General features: G+C 42.9%; 1 protein-coding gene across 1 annotated transcript in view; it reads left to right on the top strand.

Moving 5' to 3' along the window:
• LOC308680694 (uncharacterized protein) overlaps positions 1-21,393 on the top strand; it is a 34,137-nt gene extending 12,744 nt beyond the window's left edge. Inside the window, exons 9-10 of the mRNA XM_081348970.1 lie at positions 3,606-4,133; positions 20,283-21,393. Of these exons, the coding sequence (XP_081205096.1) occupies positions 3,606-4,133; positions 20,283-21,268 (1,514 nt within the window). The 3' untranslated portion in view covers positions 21,269-21,393. The remainder of the gene's footprint in view (positions 1-3,605; positions 4,134-20,282) is intronic.
• Positions 21,394-21,948: the final 555 nt, after the last annotated feature.

Below are 21,948 nucleotides of genomic sequence, written 5' to 3'. Positions count from 1 at the left end.
TCACTCTTTCAGTACAAATGAGGTTTCAGAGGTGCTTCAACTCCATTTGCTTTTAAAAAGATGCAATTTCTGCTGTCATATTAAGACATTTCAGGCTGCTAACAGATATATGCATATTACATAACAAACACTACATTGCCAAAAGTATTGGAACACCCCTCCAAATCATTGAATTCCAATCACTTCCATGGCCACAGTTGTATAAAATCAAGCACCTAGGCATGCAGACTGCTTCTACAAACATTTGTGAAAGAATGAGGCACTCTCAGGAGCTCAGTGAATTCAAGCATGGTACCGTGATAGGTTAGCCTGGATGCCAGCCGAACTTAGCCCCGCCCACAATATTTGAGGTCGGGAAGTTCAGTCTGGACTTGATCCATTGTGGAGCAACTATGCTCGAACCAGAGCTGTTCGGACCAATCAAATTGTCAGGGCGGGCTTTATGCGATGATGGACAGATGATCAACAGTAACATAATCATCCACCTCACCAAAGAGCGCATGTGTTGAATTTGTTTACAACAAAGATGACTGCTGCTGGAGAATTGAGATGTCTAATTCCGCCATCGCATCTGTTATAGAAGATATCGACAGCACATTAATTTTAAAAGGAGAACAGAGAACTGCGATCAAGGCATTTGTCGATCAGAAAGATGAATGAAGAACATACATCACTTACTCCGTTGCTCTGATTGGTTGTAGGTGTGTCCAATTGAGTGCAGAGGCGTTTTCCTTCCTGGTTCGGTTGAAACACGCCCCTTAATCACAGCCCAATGGAGCAGTATCAGGCTCATATTCTGACTAGAATTTGAGTATGACGACTTCAGGCTAGTGATAGGTTGCCACCTGTGCAATAAATCCATTTGTGAAATTTCCTCACTATTAAATATTCCACGGTCAACTGTTAGTGGTATTATAAGAAAAATGGAAGCAATTGGGAACAACAGAAACTCAGCCACGAAGTGATAGGCCACGTAAAATCATAGAGCGGGGTCAGCGCATGCTGAGGCGTGCTGTGCGCAGAAGTCGCCATCTTTCTGCAGAGTCAATAGCTACAGACCTCCAAACTTCTTGTGGCATTCAGATTATCTCAAGAACAGTGCGTAGAGAGCTTCATGGAATGGATTTCCACGGCCAAGCTTCTGCATCCAAGCTTTACATCACCAAGTGCAATGCAAAGTGTCAGATGCAGTGGTTCATGTGCATGCAAAGGCAGATGCCCTAAAACTTTTGGCAATGTAGTGTATATACACATTTGCAAAAGTGATGTTTCATGATGTCCATTATATGATACAGGAAGTTGATTAACCCTCTGATGGTCCGCGGGGTCTTTTGGGACCCCAAATGACTTTTGCTCAAATTAAAAAAAATGTTCCCTTTCTCCAAATGGTATGAAACCTTCTACGGCTCTTAACACTTTCTAGATCTACAAAAAAAAAAATAAAGCGGAATGATATCTGTTTTTATGTTAGCGTGACAAAATTTGTGACACTCGTGGTCTTCGGGGTCTCTGGAGACCCCGCAATCAAAATAGACAAAATTCATCATCAAAATCAGAAACAACGCAGAACACATCGACAGAAATGACAGAAATAAAGTGGCACACTTCCACCAATTCAAAAAGCATCCACAATGCTGAATTATTTTGCTCACAACAAGCGCACACACACACACACACACACACACACACACACACATATAGAGGAATACATTTTTGAGACTATAAAAACTGTTCTCTTATCATTTGTAAAATAAAATCATCCAAAATTTAGTACCACCACAAAAATAAATTTGTGACACTGACACATTGAAAAATGTACACACACACACACACACACACACACACACACACACACACACACACACACACATTTGTAATGCTATAATTTGTCAAATAAAATCATCCAAAATGCAGTACCACCACAAAAATAAATTGGTGACACTGACATATTGAAAAATGTGCACAGACACACACACACACACACACACACACACACACACACACACACACACACACACACACACACGAACATTTGTAAGGCTATAATGTGTCAAATAAAATCATCCAAAATGCAGTACCACCACAAAAATAAATTGGTGACACTAACACATTGAAAAATGCGCACACACACACACACACACACACACACACACACACACACACACACAGGAACATTTGTAAGGCTATAATTTGTCAAATAAAATCATCCAAAATGCAGTACCACCGCAAAACTAAATTGGTGAAACTGACACATTGAAAAATGCACACACACACACACACACACACACACACACACACACACACACACACACACACACACAGGAACATTTGTAAGGCTATAATTTGTCAAATAAAATCATCCAAAATGCAGTACCACCACAAAAATAAATTGGTGATACTGACACATTGAAAATGTAAACACACACACACACACACACACACACACACACACACACACACACACACACACGCATACACACACAGGAACATTTGTAAGGCTATAATTTGTCAAATAAAATCATCCAATATGCAGTACCACCACAAAAATAAATTGGTGATACTGACACATTGAAAATGTAAACACACACACACACACACACACACACACACACACACACACACACACACACACACACACACACAGGAACATTTGTAAGGCTATAATGTGTCAAATAAAATCATCCAAAATGCGGAACCACTACAAATATAAAGTGGTGTGGTGACACTGGCACATCGACAATGTGTACTCACACACTCTCTCTCTCTCTCTCTTTATCTCTCAGACACACACACACACACACACACACACACACACACACACACAATTGTGTGTGTCTAGAATCTAGAATTAGATTAAAAATAAACGATTGAAATAAATGATAAAATCTTAAGACTCCAACATTTCTCTTTGTAACATTTTGTTCAGGTTTGATTCTAATCATAATGTAACATTATTGAAAAACTGGGGGGTTTTTTGGTACAAAAAATGCTAAACTTTGACAAAAATATTTTATTTTTGTTATAATTGTGATTTTATAATATTTAGATATGAATCCAACTGAATCCAACTTGTGAAAAGATATCTTTCAGGTAGTCTAATAGCAAATAGCATATACTGGAGCTCTATAGCCATCTAGTGGTTAAAATGATTATTTTTTATTTTAAAACTGCATTTTCCAAAAAATGGGCAAAAATTTTACATTAAACCATTTAAAATTATCCATGTTATCCCCATGAATGAAAGTTATAAATCTGGGTCTTTTATAAAGTGAATTTTACATAAAATGCTGTTTTCTTGTAAAAAGGCTATTTAAATATTTATTTATTTATTTATTTATAGAAATTTAAAAAATATCATAAATTCTCCAAAAACTGCACAAATGTTGAGTAAAAACATTAACAAACAGAATAAAATTACATTTGTAAAAAAAAAAAATATTATCTTGTTACAAAATGAAATGTTATTGTCTGGGGTCTCTAGAGACCCCAAAGGACTCGAGTGTAGACATAAATAAGGACCATCAGAGGGTTAATCTTGTTTTATTATTTGCAAATAGTGTACTTGTAAGTCAAATGATATTTTATTACCATCTTGTTCATTTTAGATTCAAACAGTGGTTCATCTAATGGAGAAACAGCTTCTACAGCGAAAGAGCGACTGGCATCTCAGAGTCTTTCCTGCAGCACCTGTGGGAAGACATTCAGCTCTCAGGGATTTTTAGCAAGACATGAGAAAAAACACACAGAAACAAAACTCTATTCCTCTAGATGTGGGATGACCTTTTCTACTGCACAAGAGAGGAAACGTCATTCAAGAATGCACAATCAAAAGGACTTTCACTGTGAGGCAGTTGTTTCATCTGCTGTTCTGAAAGGTGTGAGAAAGTCCTTCCCCTGCAGTGAGTGTGGAAAGATTTTCAGCGATGAATCAAAGCGTAATATTCATATGAGAAAACACACGGCAGAGAAGCCATACAAGTGTCCTCACTGTGAGAAGAGTTTCTACTACTCATCTCATCTAACTCAACACAAGAGTTCACACACCAACGAGAGGCCGTATCAGTGCAGTGATTGTGGGAAAATCTTTATGTGGTTAGAAGATTTAAAGCAACATCAACAAACACACTCTTCAGGTATGTTTCTTCCTTTAATGTTTTATCATTGATAAATCTTTTATTTTTCATTTTTTTCAAATCAAATTTAACATGATGTTTGACTGTCATGTCAGTTCTTGTTATAAAGATGGGTGTACATCACTCTTTCAGTACAAATGAGGTTTCATAGGTGCTTCAACACAATTTGCTTTTAAAAAGATGCAATTTCTGCTGTCATATTAATACATTTCAGGCTACTAACAGTTATATACATAAAACACTATATTGCCAAAAGTATTGGAGCACCCCTCCAAATCTTTGAATTCCAATCACTTCCATGGCCACATGCAGACTGCTTTGTCCACCCTCAATTTAATTGTTTTTTTTTACAGCAATCTTATTGGCCTAGACCAGGGGTTCTCTTACGAGAGGTCTCTCGTATTGCGTAAGGTTAGCTTACGCATCGGGAAAGTCTTCTTTCTTCGAGATCTGAAGCCAAAAAATTATCCTTAATTTTGTATACATTGTCAACGCAGTGCAGCAGCCGACAGACCTAGGCAGGCTGTATAAGCGTACTCATTGGCTGCTCGGCGGCAACTGCTTAAGCCTATCGGTGAGCGCTCTGAACGCGGCAACCAATGAGGGCGCTTCGCGCCCTCCACACCCTTCTAACCGTCAGAATGGGTGTGGCCAGCGTGTATATATTCAGCGCTCATAGGCTAAAATTCTGATTTTCTTGTCTTCAGCGACGCTCTTCGCATCGCTGGATCTTGAGAGCCGCCGCCGTTGAAACCAGCGACCAGCAAGCTTAGGACAGCGCCTGAGGAAGCCGGCGTCTTCGCCGCCTTCAGCCATCCGTGCCTGCTACGCTATCCGGCGACATATCCTTTACATTATTACTGTTTCTGTGTGTACTCTAAAAGAGCACGAGGCGTTTTTGTAAAAACGCCTCGTTTTTGCGGCTCGTGCCGCTCCCCGCTCAGCAACGGAGACCGCCACCTCTCTGCGCTCTCCGCCTGGGCCGCGGGCACGCCGCCACCGCACTCTCCAAGTGCGAAGAGCTTTCAATGTCGACCCTGCGAGCTCGACTTGAAGCTTTCGACCAAGCTGTCGCTCCGCCTGTCCCTGCCGGGCCGCGCAATAAGAAGCGCCGCTCGCAGCGACCACCGGAGACTGTTGTGACTGAGGAGCTCGCCGGAACCTCTCCCTCGAGCTCTCTCTCGCCCTCTCCCTCCCGGCCGCTCAACCGCCGGCTCTGCCCGCGCCTCCGCCGCGTCAGGAGATGAGGCGAATGTTATAGATACCCGTACTCTCCCTCTGTTCGAGCCGTGCAATACGCCGCTCACAAGGGATGGCAGAAGCGGACGGTCTCGGAGCGAGTTTCCTCTCCCTCTGTTCGAGCCGCGCAAACTGAGCCGCTCACGAGGGATGGCAGAAGCGGACGGTCTCGGAGCGAGTTTCCTCTCCCTCTGTTCGAGCCGTGCAATACGCCGCTCACGAGGGATGGCAGGAGCGGACGGTCACGGAGCGAGTTTCCTCTCCCTCTGTTCGAGCCGCGCAAACTGCGCCGCTCACAAGGGATGGCAGGAGCGGACGGTCTGAGCTCTCTTTACGTTACAAGAAAGCTACTCCGTCCTCGCGCGTCACCGGTGAAAGGGGAACAGAGTGTTTTCGTCCCGCCGTGGCCTGGACTATAACCTCCATTCTCACACATTTCTCAGTCCCCTCTTAAGTTCAGGCGACTGGAATTGTTACTATTGCAGTATACGAGCCTGTTATAAATACACGCTCGCCTGCAAGCAAACGCTGTCACAAGACATGATACTAATGTATTCTCCCCTGTGGCTCAGTGGCGGAATCCTAGACTGTCAAGCTAGAGACCGGGGTTCGGTCCCCGCTCTCGCGGCAGTTAAAGTTTATGCTGTTCGCTTCTCCGAGCTCGCGGCCAGTTTTTCTTACATACAGAAAACAAGCCCGCTCTCTCCCTCGTTGGGCCGCGCAGATTGCGCCGTTCAAGGGATGACAAAGCGGACGGTCACGAGCAGCGTTCAGCGTGCGCGCCTCACTCACCGGCGAAAAGAGAAGAGAGTGTGTTAGTCTCGCTACGGCTGGACAACCGCCAATCCTCACACATTTCTCAGTCCCCTCTTAAGTTCAGGCGACTGGAAATATTACTATTGCAGTAAACGAGCCTGTTTTAAACACACGCTCGCCTGCAAACAAACGCCGACGCGACACATGAGGTCGCTTTTTATATGCTCGCGCTAACTGAAAGCTTATGTGTTTCCCCTGTGGCTCAGTGGCAGAATCATACGCTTTCATGCGAGAGATCCGCGTTCGATCCCAGCTCTCGGGGAAAATAAAATTTATGCTGCTTGCTTCTCCGAGCTCGCGGCCAGTCTTTCTTACTTACAGAAAGCGAACCCGCCTCTCGCACCACACCTTCTCAGGGTGCTCGAGTATTTTTGAGCGTCTAAACACGAGAGAAGAAAAGACGGTTAAATCCCGCAGCCCTGCGGCTGGACCACCGTCGAAGCTTAACGCTCTGTCAGTCCCCGTTGCCACGGCTACTGCAGCTGTTTACCCCGCAGTCAACGAGCCGGTATCTACCCGCTCGCCTGCGCGCATCCGCCGTTCTCACGGCAACCCAGAAAAATTTCAAAAGAGCATAATGTCTGGTTGCACGGCTGACGCCGTATGTGTTTCTAGTACAGTGAATGTGCCCACGTTCTGTGCTCACCCCTGTACACAAGCACTATACATCCCGTGTCTCTCACAGAGCCCACTCTCATGAAGCAGGCAAAAGCCGCTTTAGTGTTAAAAGTAGGTCACGTGTCCACTTCTCCGTGCCCACACCTACTCACTGCCCGCTCTGTCACACGGCCTCGCACGACCGGTCATGTTTTAAATGTGAGTCCTGTGCCCGCCCTCGAGCGCTCACACATACTAACTACATTTTCGCGCCTCACACTATATGTTCCCCGTCCAAAGCCACCGGGACACTGTGTGTAAAACGGCCAGCTATCGCTACGTGCGATCCGCCGTATCTAACCACCAAGAGCGCGCGCGCCGCGCCCGCCCCTGAATGTAACTCCTGTGCCCGCCCTCGAGCGCTCACACATACTAACGAACATTTTCGCCCCCGACGCCGCCATCGCGCGTCGCGCCTCACACTTTATGTTCCCCGTCTAAAGCCACCGGGACACTGTGTGTAAAACGGCCAGCTATCGCTGCGTGCGATCTGCCGTATCTAAGCACCAAGATCGCGCGCGCCGCGCCCGCCCCTCCGTTTCGAGCTCTCGAGCCCGCGGCGATCGGAGCCCGGAGGCCATTCTGCCCCTGGCTGCACACGCAAAAGCGTGGGAAACTATTCCAGGCGCATCAGAACGGGTGCTAAGCACAGTAAAACAGGGCTATACTCTGCTGTTCGCTCGCCGCCCTCCGCGCTTTCAAGCGCGTATCGAGACCAGAGTGAATGGGGAAGTAGCACATCTACTTCGAGCAGAAATAGCTACACTTCTGTGCAAAAGGGCTATAGAACCGGTTTCCCCTTCCATGAGCGAGTCGGGCTTTTACAGCCGTTATTTCCTCGTTCCCAAGAAGGACGGAGCTCTCAGACCAATTTTGGATCTGAGACGTTTGAACGAGGCTCTTATGAGAAGACCGTTCAAAATGCTCGCAACCAGACAAATTCTCGCGCAAATTCGCCCGAGGGACTGGTTTATATCTCTCGATCTAAAAGACGCGTGCTTTTCAGATCCTGATAATACCCCGTCACAGGCCATTCTTGAGATTCGCCTTCGACGGTCCGGTATATCAGTACACGGCCCGCCTGTCGACACAGCGCGCGCGCTGCATTCGACGCCTGGCCGCGTCCCTTCGGCCGGGCAGCACCGTACCTCTCAAAACATTTCAGAGGTTACTAGGTTGTATGGCCTCAGCCGCAGCAGTGCTTCGGCTGGGTCTTTTACGAATGCGCCCGCTACAACGCTGGCTGAATGCCCGAGTGCCTCACAGAGCATGGGCTTCCGGCGGTATCCGCATCAGAGTGACTCAGAGCTGCGTTTCAGCTCTGAAGCCCTGGTTAGCGGCCGACTGGTACCAGCGGGGAGTGACAATGGGAGCTATCTCACACCGCAAAGTTATCTCGACGGACGCTTCCACCTCAGGCTGGGGCGCTCTGTTCGAGGGCAAACCGGCTTTTGGCCTGTGGTCAGACCGGGAAAAATGCCTCCACATAAACTGTTTGGAGATGATAGCGGTCGAGAACGCGCTCAGGCGCTTCCTCCCATTCATACGGGATCACCATGTGCTAGTCCGCTCGGACAACACGTCCGTGGTATCCTATGTGAACCGACAGGGCGGTGTCAGATCCAGGAATCTGTGCAGGCTGACAGAACGCCTTCTCGTGTGGGCTTACCGCTCGCTGCGCTCGCTGAGAGCCGCGCACGTGCCGGGCCACCTGAATGTCGGTCCAGACAGACTGTCCAGGGACAACATTCCCCCGGGAGAATGGTCTCTGCACCCCCAGACAGTCCAGTTTCTCTGGCGCCTATTCGGCAGAGCGGAAATCGACCTCTTTGCGTCGAAAGACAATGCTCAATGCCCGAAGTTTTATTCGAAGAGCGAGGACGCGCTGTCCCAGACATGGCCCAGCCTCCCGCTGTATGCTTTTCCTCCGATCTCCCTGTTGCCACAGGTCATTTCGAGGATCAGAGAAACGCACCACTCAGTGCTGCTTATAGCCCCGCGATGGGAAAACCAAACTTGGTACCCAGAGCTAGTGAGGCTGTCGCACTCACCCCCATGGCCGATCCCGGTGAGAAAGGATCTCCTCTCCCAAGCCGGTGGATCGATCTGGCATCCCCATCCAGAGCGCTGGTCGCTGCATGCATGGGTGATCAACGGATACCCGTTGACCTGTCAGAAGGGGTCGTGAACACCTGTCAGAAGGGGTCGTGAACACGATACTAAAAACTTGGATCCGTGCGCATGCGGGGTCCCGCGGGTGCTCTCCTTCTTACAAGAGCTGTTGGAAAAGGGCAGATCCCCTTCCACGCTCAAAGTATATTTGGCCGCTATTGCAGCGTTCGCTGAGACGACACGCGGCCGGGCAATGGGAAGGAATGAGCTCATTATCCGCTTCCTCAGAGGAGCTAGACGGATGAATCCCCCGCGGCCCCCCTCAGTTCCCTCGTGGGATCTGTCCTTGGTCCTAGCGGCCCTAGAGGCTTTTCCCTTTGAACCGCTTGAATCCGCGGATCTAAAGTATCTGTCGCTTAAAACCGTTTTTCTGATAGCTCTGTCTTCAGTCAAACGAGTGGGTGATTTGCACGCGCTATCTGTTAGCCCTGCATGTCTTGAGTTCGGGCCGAATGACTCGAAAGTCATTCTCAGACCGAGACACGGTTACATCCCCAAAGCGATTGGAACCCCGTTTAGGGCACAAGTTATGTCCCTCTCGGCTCTGCCAGCATCCGACAGTGGGGACAGTGATAACCTCCTATGCCCTGTCCGGGCGCTGAGAGTTTACATCACGCGCTCCGCCGCTTTCAGGCGTTCAGAGCAGCTCTTTGTTTCCTTCGGCGGACGCACCAAGGGTCTTGCCGCCTCGAAACAGAGCTTGTCCAGGTGGATAGTGGACGCGATAGCAGCAGCTTATGCCTCCAGACACCTGCAGTGCCCTCTGGGCTTCAGAGCCCACTCCACTAGAGGCATGGCCTCGTCGTGGGCCTGGTCCAGCGGAATTTCTAATCACGGTATTTGTATGGCGGCGGGCTGGGCCTCCCCATCAACATTCGTGAGGTTTTATAACCTGGAAGTTCCTGCCCTACAGGCAAAAATACTGTCAGCATAAGTGACATGTATGCTCTGCCCATTTCTCGTGTGCAGACTACGTTCATATGCTGGCGCTATTCTGGTACTATACTCAGGGTGAAGTGTTTGACTCAGACCGGCTGATCCGCTCTGTTTCCTATTTCCCGTTACGCGCTGTTGTCGGTGCTGGCCCGCGCTGCTGGCCGCCCGTATTATTCTCTGTCGAGCGGGAATTTTTCCCTTCATGTGAGACCGACTATGTCGTTTTTCTCCTACCCTTATGAGTGCTTATGTACTGTATGGGCTCGCTCTGCCGGCCCTACTATTTGTACTGTTATATGTTTATAGACCGGCCGCGCCGCTCTATTTCATATGCTGCATGAAGTGCCTGTACTGCGCTGGCCCGTCTCTCCGACCGGCCACATTTCCCAGCAGAGTGTTTTCCCCGGTTTCCCTGGGATTCATGGGCTGGATGCTCGGCGCACACGGCGTTGACAAAGGGTTCCCGATGCGTAAGCTAACCTTACGCAATACGAGAGACCTCTCGTAAGAGAACGTACTCGGTTACTAATGTAACCTCGGTTCTCTCTAGAAGAGGGAACGAGTATTGCGTAACCTGCCGTGTCGCGCCACGAGCTTTTGCGCTTCAGACTGCGAAAACCAGAATTTTAGCCTATGAGCGCTGAATATATACACGCTGGCCACACCCATTCTGACGGTTAGAAGGGTGTGGAGGGCGCGAATGTGAGCCTCCCCTTAGAGTAGGTAAGGACAGCCGAGCCCCCCCCCTTCCCCAAAATCCCGTCCGCTATGGCGTTATAAATGTGCCTCATTCCTGAGCGAGTAATTGTAAGTTTTGAGCGCAAAGAACTATATTTTGCAAGCACATTACATTATATTTTGAACAGAAATTAACAATCGCAAAAAAAATGTGTTTGAGCAAAGAAAAAACGATTCCGTGCTCAATAAATGCTTGTTTGCTATTATCCATATTAACGTGCAATAATAACCCCTCTCACGCAGTTTACTCAGGTGCTCTCTCACAAACTTATTCTCTGCGCTCCTGTCAAGTCCCTCTCTCTCTCTCTCCCTCTCTCTCTCTCTCTCTCTCTCTCTCTCTCTTTCTCTCTCTCTCTCTCTCTCTCAACCTCTTAATTCTGTGCGCGCTCAACTCTTGACACACACGCTCGCTCAACTCCTCAACACACATGCGCGCTCAACTCGACACACACGCGCGCTCAATCTGGACACACACACTCGCTCAACTCGACACACACGCGCGCTCAACTCGCAACAGCGTTACAAGTGTGCCACAAAATCAATCAATCGGAAAATTAAAGGTCAATTGTGATTGGCTGTTGGTCTCCAATCAAACCGCTAGTAGAAACAAAGCCCCCTTGTAGAACTATCCATATATATCCATATATCTATAATCCTTTATTATATGATATCTATGGAACTATCAGCATCCAGGAAGCTTAGGCTACTGAAAAAAAAGAAAAAAAATAACTGACTACAGCGAGACTAATGGATTAAAACACATTTTGGTAAGTATTTTTTTTTTATTAATAACTTAAAAGTGCCTTGTTAGTTTTTTGTATTATAATGCTGTTGTGTTGTTTAACTTACAATATTATATCTCCTATTGTGACTAGTTTGACTTATCCTTTTCAAGCATTCTAATGCTAGCACAGAATGTCATCAGAACAGCAACACCTAAATGTCACACCACTTTAGTCACAATAGGAGATATAATATTGTAAGTTAAACAACAAAACAGCATTATAAATTATAAGCTGAATCTCTGGAGGAGTGTCATAATATTCCTCTGTCACATATAACTGTCAATCACCTCACACAATGACCTCACTCTTAAAACTGACATTTTCTGAACAATTAAACAAAATGTGCCCTCCAACTATAATGTCTGTAATGTCTGATCTAAAGAAAACCACCATTGTAATAATCATTTTAATTATTATTTTTGTGTATTATAATTTATAATACACAAAACTAACAAGGCACTTTTAAGTTAATAATAATAATAAAAAAAAATACTTACCAAAATGTGTTTTAATCCATTAGTCTAGCTGTAGTCAGTTATTTTTTCGATTTTTTTTTTCAGTAAGCTTCCGGGATGCTGATAGTTCCATAGATATCATATAATAAAGGATTATATACGGATATATGGATATGGATATCTATGGATAGTTCTACAAGAAGGGCTTTGGTTCTACTAGCGATTTGATTGGAGACCAACAGCCAATCACAATTGACCTTTAATTTTCCGATTGGTTGATTTTGTGGCACACTTGTAATGCTGTTGCGAGTTGAGCGCGCGTGTGTGTCGAGTTGAGCGCGCGTGTGTGTCGAGTTGAGCGAGTGTGTGTGTCAAGATTGAGCGCGCGTGTGTGTCGAGTTGAGCGAGCGTGTGTGTCAAGAGTTGAGCGTGCACAGAATTAAGAGGTTGAGAGAGAGAGAGAGAGAGAGAGAGAGAGGGACTTGACAGGAGCGCAGAGAATAAGTTTGTGAGAGAGCACCTGAGTAAACTGCGTGAGAGGGGTTATTATTGCACGTTAATATGGATAATAGCAAACAAGCATTTATTGAGCACGGAATCGTTTTTTCCTTTGCTCAAACACATTTTTTTTTTGCGATTGTTAATTTCTGTTCAAAATATAATGTAATGTGCTTGCAAAATATAGTTCTCTGCGCTCAAAACTTACAATTACTCGCTCAGGAATGAGGCACATTTATAACGCCATAGTCCGCCTGCCCTAACCCACACACGCCTCTGCAGTAAATGCCATCTTTTGTGTGTTCCAGGCAATGAAGAGTTTCAATAACAACTGATAAAATGTAAATATTTTATTTCCACAACTTTCTTAAAAGTGCATTCATAAACGATTCTTTGCAACAGCAAATCATTTCCAACTTCATGCAGGCCTAATTGAGGCTACTTTTAAAATCACTGAACATCAGTAGGCCTAACAAAACATGCTTAACGTGCAAACATGCACAGCGCCAAAGCTACTGATGACACCGGCGCCGATGACACCTGACAGCTGAAATCAGCACGGTGTGTCTGGGCTTTAAGTGCACATTTGAAGGAGATGCACATCATCTCGAACAAAATCAGCACAATGGACAGCTCTCTGATCAATGAATGACAACGCTGATGTTATCAGATCGAACAGATTCTTTTTTCTTTTTTACGAATTAATTTTTTTTTAAAGATTTCAGCCACATAAATCCTCAGATTAATACGGATCCCAGGAAGTCACCTGTATTATGACTGATATTTGACGAATTGCTTTGTTCCTTTTTTGTAAGTTTTGGACAAAAGCGTCTTCTAAATATGTAGCCTAAAATGTAATAATAATAATAATAATTATTATTATTATTATTTGTGTTTAACTATAAATGAGTTCACTTAGTAATACAGTAATATGTTTGTCATAAAATAATTTATTAATGCTTTATTTTATAGGCTATAACCTAACCTTTTACAGTTTTGGATAAAATAAGCCTACATTTTTTGCTAAATTTTTGCTTAAAAATAAAGCATTCATAAATTATTTTATGATAAAAATATTACTGTCTTAACTGAACTCATTTATAGTTATAAACGCACATAATAATAATTATTATTATTACATTTTAGGCTACATATTTAGAAGACTTAGCCTAGAAATCTAGACGCACCCTAGCGGCAGCAAAATGTATTTTGCAGCCAGGGTAGTCTAGCAACTCTCCATAGACTTTCGAGCTGCAAAAACCTAAATTGGGTCAGGCCAATCACGTCGCTTATAGAGTAGGCGGGGCGGGCTTAACATAGGACGACAGAGTTGCGACGGTTACCTGCCTGCGACTTGAAAACAAAGAATGACGGCTGCTGATGGAGAACAGTCTTTCGAATCGGCTTTGTCCGTGACTCTGGAGGACTTGGAGTTAAGTGTTTCTTTGAGAAAAGAGCAAAGAACGGCACTTAAGTCATTCTTTAAAAAAGGAAGATGTGTTCGTCATTTTGCCGGCCAGATATGGCAAAAGTTGAATCTATCAACTAGCTCCGCTGTTGGGAAAACACTCTGGTTGGTTGTAGCGCTGTCCTATTGCATGCAGAGACATTGTTGATGGAGATTTGAGACAGCCGTTTATCCCGCCCCTCGGAGTGAGCGTGTCTATGGTGAGTTGCCAGACTAAACATCTTGATGTAGGTCTGGCTTGCCAGGCTATAAGACTCTCTTGTCCAAAACGGAACAAAGCAACTCGTCAAATATCAGTCATAATACTAGCCTGGAAATCCAGACCTAAATCTAAAAGATTAATGGTCTGGTGTCGATTAATGAAAATCGGCCAGCTCGAGGGGCGGCACCAAGTATGCATTTGAAAATCTCACTGCACGCAACTGGATAACACTACGACCAATCACAACAATAAACCCCATACGCTTCCAGCGGAGCTAACTGGTAGATTAGAATCTTACCGTATCCGGTCCGCAAATCAGCAAAAACGTCCTTCTTGCAAAGGAATGATTCGAGCGGCGTCTTCTGTTCCTCTTTTAGATAAAAAGCCAAGTCTAACTTGTTCATTGTAGCTGTCAAAGCCGTTTCAAACAACTGGTATTCGTACAAAAAAATCCATCTTGCAATGTTTACTAATGACTTCGACGTCACAGCGCTGTCGTCATCTGTTTAACTCGCCTCTGGCCCGCCTATATCAGATAACCCGATATGATTGGTGCAGCTCAGATCGAGGGGCATATTTAATGAGCTCCATTGCTCGACACCAGAGTAACTCGCTAAGCAAATTCAATTTGTGCTCTCGCGAGAACTCTGAATTACCAGGGTATCATAATCCACCTTATTTTCGAACGCGGAAGTAAACATGGGTCCAATATCCGGTTTTTGTGCGGCACTTCCGTTTCCTCGCTTCCCTGGGCTAAATAACATAGGCTATCGATCGCGAAGGATTATGCAGAGTTGATAGAAAAATGTTACACATGCCGTAGCAGATGAATACTACAAAGAACTAAAGCCCCGCCTCACTCAGTTAGGGTACCGGACCTGGTTGAATACACTCATGCATCTAGCTGGCAGAGTGCCAAAACTTCACCGGCGCCTTCAGCCCCGCCCTAAACATAGTCGAGCCAACGCTGGACTAATATGGAGGTATTTTGTCATGTCAAATGTATTAATAATGCCATAAGAATGCAACCAAAGCATAGGATGGATAGCAATAAGTAGATGGCTATAAATAGTTGTAAATCATACAAAATAAATGCCATGATCATGCCATTATGCCATGATCACTAGATTTTATACAGGGGTTACTATAATGATTTTGTTTCTCCTTGGAGTTTTTATCATGGTTTTTATTGAGACTTCATAGCCCAGCCACTTTTCTGGTATCGGGTGGTCTTCTATAGGTGCTCACGAAATGAAAAGAACAAACATACGGTCGTTTCGATGGTTTCTTCAAATGTAAAGCTTTTAACCACAGGCGAAGGGATTCCTCAGGCCGGCGACACACTGGCTGCGTGTGTCCGTTTTTATTTCGGCTCCCATGTTAACAGGTTAGAACGTGCACACTGCCTGCGTGACATGCGCGTCTCACAGGCGCGGAAAACGCGTGCATGCTATAAATAGAATCGACGCCTATTTTTCACGCGACACGCAAGCGTTTTGGAAGCGTTTCCAGACAAAATAGAATAGGAAAAGATCTTTGTATTTAATTTTACATGATATCTAACTGCACAAACAATCCCGGTCTTCCCCGAAGCCATGACGATGAGTTAGTTGTTAGGAACACTTGTTTAATTAACCGATATGGTGAAAAGTGATCAGCGCGCCAGTGACCGGAAGTGCCTGACCGGAAGTCTCGCACAAAATACCGTCAACTGGCTGCGTCTGTATTTCCGTTAAAAATAAGGTGAATACAGGCAGGGGCGGGTCTACGTGGTGGCCAGGGGGGGCACCGGCCCCCCCTGAAATTCGATTGGCCACCCCAGGTGCCCCCCCTATAAGATGTCTTGTGATTGGTTCATTTTACGGCCAATCAGTTTATAGACTCTACTGAAGTTCGCGATTCAAAGAAGTGCAGCGCCAGAGAAACAACGGTCGCAAGTTGTGAGTAAGTAACCCATCTTAAGTACACAATGATGGCCTAAGACACGAAACGAGCGGTTTGTGTGAGAAAACGAACAGTATTTATATCGTTTTTTACCTCTTGTACACATCCGAGATCACGTCCGGCTCTTTCCGGAGCTTGCGCAGACTAAGCCAGAACGCGCGCACACGTCAAACACCAGGAAGCGCGCGCACGCCCTCAGATCACTTGTACGTGGTTGTGTAGAGGTAAAAACGATATAAATACTGCTCTTTTCTCACACAAACCGCTCGTTTCGTGTCTTAGGCCATCAATGTGTACTTACGATGGGGAATTGTTTAATTTGGACTTCATTGTGCATGCTCTTTGAGATAGTGATCATAGACCTGCATTATGACTGACAGACAAGAACGGTTTGACCTAAAAATATCAAAATTGAAACTACTGCGAAAAAAAAAGACACCTACATCTTGAATGCCCTTAAACATACGTAAGCTAAAACATACCAAAATTTAATTTCAAAGTGAACCATCCCTTTAACTCTGAGTTACTCAGCTTTTTTTGTAAATGAGTCTGAAAGAAATGCTGAATGAAACACTGATGTTTTGGCCAAACCATTTGAATTATTACAGTGGGGGGAATTTGTTTTTATTTTATTTTTTTATTATTATTATTTGAAAGAGATTGTGAATAAAACTACTGTATATTGTAATGGCCAAACTAATTAAAAGAAAATAGTTGACATCGTTTCTGCTTCTGGGTTTTTAAAATGGCTCATTATTAAAATTGCTTTTATTTTATAAACTTGTTAGTTTTATGAAAACACAAAAAATAATAAACACTGGCTTTCAAATTTAACTTAATGGATGCAGGGATGACAAAAAACTAAATTAATAAAAAATGTGCTTTATTACTACATTTGTTTACAAGTAACTTTATTCAAGTTAAAAAAATAAAATCAGTAGGATTTACGTAACATAGGCTGATATAATAATATAATATAATATAATATATACTGTAGAATTTAGCTTCTTTTTTTTTTTTTTGTCACTGGCGGCCACCCCGTTTGGAGGCAGTGCCCCAGCATGGCCCCCCCACTGAAAATGCTCTAGACACGCCCCTGAATACAGGTTAAACAACAATACTAAAGTGCTAAGATTATCACAAATAAACAAAAGATTTTGATGCACGCCATTCATATTAAATCGTATATTCCACCCCATACCCGCTACAATTAAGAATCACTTTAAACATGCAGACGCAGTTAAGACAATTTGATGTATTCTACTTAATACACAATAAAACAATATACAATAAGATTCGTTAACAACATACTTCCTGGTGTTCTTCTAAAATGAGGGCGAGCCACAAATCCGTGAGTAGCCTACAGTTTACAAACCCGTGGGAAAGGATTGCGAAAGCGTGGGCATGGTTTGTGATGTCACTAAAGCCACATTCTGAAAACGGGTCGTTTGGAGAGACTGCTTTTGATCTATGGAGATTAAAAAAAAAGGAGTGAGTGGATTTTTATCACTGTAGGGTGGTTGTGTACACACACTGCCAACATACATTTATGTCCAAACATCATACAAAAGTGAATTTTGCATTATAGGTCCCCTTTAAAGTGGGCTTATCTGCTGAGTAAATTAATAAATATAATATAGCTAAATCTCAAACAGTGTATCGTTTATATCAGCAACATATTTCTTTATATCTCCCAGCCCTAAACTGCTCAATATTAAAGCTTATATAGGCCTATATGACTTTTTGTAAAGCTGCTTTAAAACGATGTGAATTGAGCGCTATAAGAATCATTTTGACACTTGATATAGACCTAGGTATAGGCTAGATAGCCTATATATCATGGCCACGAATGAAGAATTCGTTCCCCAGATTTAGCAGTTTTCCTTGATGATGGATATCCAGTTGTGTTCAGAAATGTGGACGAAGAGTGGCTGCAAAAGGAGGAAATACGTCAAACATGTTCTCCCATATTCGCGATCGCGAACACCATCCCTCCCTGCAGATAAAGTTCCATTTATAACTTAAGGCCGTATTATTTCCGTGTTGCTGAGGGAATTGACAATATAGGCTAACGCAGATGTCATGTAAAATGCGCGATTTGATAGATGTATGAATAAATCTAAAATATAGCTGTGCAATAAGCTGTGAGTGTGTCTATTATACAGCGCAAAAAAACCCTGCAATACTGTAAATCCAAGGGCGGTTTCTTCATTAGGGCGATTTGGCGACGCCAATTTCAATTGTGAAAGGGACTTTTTCAATCACATTTGCATTCAACCACAGAGTTACGCTTGCAGTCACTGTTGTTCTGCCTCTGGATATAGTCCAATTAGCGTCAAGTCACGTTCTGTGGAGTACCACCTCTTTTTGGGCAATATCACTCTGGCCGAGAATCGCCCTGAGTGTTCCCATAGAATTCCATACAAGGATTTATTTAATTTTTTTTTTTTTCGAACTGCAGGCACTGCAATGCATTCTCTATGGGTTCCGGTAGGGCTCGCACTAACGTGCTTCCGTCATCATACGTAAACTTCACTTGTGCAGCGATTGGTGGAAACAAATATACCTCTATTAATAATCTTAAGATGAAGTGACATTCAATAATTTCCTCAGCACATAACTTACATTCCACGGACATATTCTCCATCTGTAAATGTTAGAAAGTCAAGCAAATATTTCCATTTTGCTGTCATGAGTGGACGAACAGACGGAGCACAATAGAGCACAATAATTCTGACTAAAATATACATTAACACTAAATTATAAATATATTTTGCTAAAATATTTGTTGTTGAATATTTGTTGTTGTTGGTGAACATAAATGTGCTAAAGAATTTCAAACCTACAAGTGTATTTTTATGATATCTCTTGTTTTTATTTATTTTAATTTGAAGTTTTAAGTAAATTTAACTACTTCTTTAAAAAGCATTATTTTGTTTTCAGATTGTAATGTTGCAATGTTCGAATGTAATGTGATTTTGACCCCTTTTTTTGGATGGACTGCAGGGTAGATATAGACTGCAAGGTTTCATTCACTATGTTTGTTTTCATAGCCTTCAATATGAACATTGTTTGTAGGACAATATTGATCAAGATATGAAAAAAAAAAAAATGAAAAGAAATACAGATTTTCTTTTTTAAATTCAAATTGAAAAAAAATGTAAATACAGAGATTATGCCCAAAAATTCTGATTTCTTTGGTAATTGGCTATTGCCCATACCTTATGGCATGCTTTTTCCATTTTTAGCTAAGCAGTAGGCTAATGATACATTATCACTGTTAAATGGTTGTTTAACAATTAGCCTACATCCAGTCCTGCATTAATAATTCAGTAAATGTGTAAATATATATTCTGCTTGTTCTGTGTGAATGAGCAGCGCCATTTCTCCTAGTATATACTCAAGTATGTATGACGCTCATGGTGTTTAAAGCATCTGCCGTCTCACTCACTATACGAGGACGTGAACACATGAACATATCCAGAGCTTCTCTGAGAGAAGCTATTATATTGCTATTGTACAATAGAATGTAACCAACTTAAAGTTATAACAACAACAATAATAATAGTTTATTTAAACATGATTCAAGAAATAATAGTTTTTTGTCTGTTTTAATTTTGTAAACCTCTGTTGTGCAGATATGCAGACAAACAAAAGTTGTTACATTTCATCTGATTGTATTTTCAATAATATATTTGTATTAAATCATAGAATCCAGACAAATGATATCAGACAACCCAGAATTTCTGAGGAAATAAAATGCATCTCATAAGACTCTATTATCTTGATAATTATTATCTATTATTATCAGCCACGAAGTGATAGGCCACGTAAAATCATAGAGCGGGGTCAGCGCATGCTGAGGCGTGCTGTGCGCAGAAGTCACCATCTTTCTGCAGAGTCAATAGCTACAGACCTCCAAACTTCTTGTGGCATTCAGATTATCTCAAGAACAGTGCGTAGAGAGCTTCATGGAATGGATTTCCATGGCCAAGCTTCTGCATCCAAGCTTTACATCACCAAGTGCAATGCAAAGTGTCAGATGCAGTGGTTCATGTGCATGCAAAGGCAGATGCCCTAAAACTCTTGGCAATGTAGTGTATATACACATTTGCAAAAGTGATGTTTCATGATGTCCATTATATGATACAGGAAGTTGATTAATCTTCTTGTTTTATTATTTGCAAATAGTGTACTTGTAAGTCAAATGATATTTTTTTACCATCTTGTTCATTTTAGATTCAAACAGTGGTTCATCTAATGGAGAAACAGCCTCTACAGCGAAAGAGCAACTGGCATCTCAGAGTCTTTCCTGCAGCACCTGTGGGAAGACATTCAGCTCTCAGGGATTGTTAGCAAGACATGAGAAACAACACACAGAACCAAAACTCTATTCCTCTAAATGTGGGATGACCTTTTCTACTGCACAAGAGAGGACCCATCATTCAAAAATGCACCAAAAAAAGGACTTTCACTGTGAGGCAGAGTCTTCTTCTTCTGATGTTCTGAAAGATGTGAGAAAGTCTTTCCCCTGCAGTGAGTGTGGAAAGAATTTCAGCACCAAATCAAATTGTGATATTCATATGAGAATACACACTGGAGAAAAGCCATACAAGTGTCCTCACTGTCAGAGCAGTTTCTACCACTCATCCCATCTGAAGGAACACATGCGTTCGCACACCAATGAGAGGCCGTATCAATGCAGCGAATGTGGGAAAACTTTTAAGTGTTCAAGATCTTTAAAGCAACACCAACATACACACTCTGAGGACAGCCGCTATCAATGCTCATATTGTGATAAACGTTATCGTCAACGAACTCAACTAATACGCCACGTGAGAAGGCACACTGGAGAGAAACCGTACCTCTGCTCTACGTGTGGAAAAGGTTTTTCTGATCCAAGTCATTTTAGAGTTCATCAGAGAATACACACGGGAGAAAAAACATATCAGTGCAACATTTGTGGAAAGAGTTTCAGTCGAATCGATAACCTAGCAAAGCACAAGAGAATACATACTGGAGAAAGACCTTTCAAGTGCTCTCACTGTGACAAGAGTTTTACTCAATTGCTTGTCCTGAAAACCCATGAGAGAATCCATACAGGAGAGAAACCTTACCACTGCTTCATGTGTGGGAAGAGATTTGGTAATTCAAGTGGTTTGTATAAACACAAGAAGAGACACACTAAAGATCAAACTCCCCTGGGAACATCCTATCTTACATAACATATATATGTGATAAACCATCTGTCAAGATGAGACACTTTCAGCTCATCCCAAAACTGTCCAATTTGCGTGGTTTGCAAACAAGTCATTTACTCAATTATTTGCATATTTAGAGAATTACTGGGACATATTCTTGAGTAAATTATATTTATCATGCTTTAGGAAAATCGCTTCAGCTGTGTGTTATAGTTTTTCTGACAGCTAGATGGTGGCATTACTTTCAGTTAGCTGTCATCCAAAATTTTAATTAAATTTTACTTTGTTCTGTAACTTCTTACTGCCAGTTTAATGTTATGTCTTTCAGTCTTCATTTATACTTGTTAATTGATTCATTGTTTTATATTATATTAATAATATTTTATAGTTTATTTTATATTGACAGTGCTCCTTGAGTACTGAACAGCATTGTAATAAATACTATGTTTATTGAAATCAACTTACTGTGTGTTGTTTGTTGACAGTGAAACTGCTGTGAAAGAATATATTAAGGGATGGGGGTCATTTTGGGAGTTTTATGAATGCACTGACAGGGCCCTGCTCACATTTTGTTAACATGTTTTCATTACTTCATTGAGCACATTGTTTCTGCCTTAAATTAATACATTGTTAGCTAACTGTGTGATTTGTATACTGTATGTACATTTCTGAAATCCATTACTTGGACATAGTCACCTCTGATT

The sequence above is a fragment of the Scardinius erythrophthalmus genome (genome assembly GCF_964197995.2).
Source record: "Scardinius erythrophthalmus genome assembly, chromosome: 20".
NCBI lineage: Eukaryota > Metazoa > Chordata > Actinopteri > Cypriniformes > Leuciscidae > Scardinius > Scardinius erythrophthalmus.
Note: the sequence above shows the minus strand (reverse complement) of the source record. Positions and strands in the feature narration are given on the sequence as shown.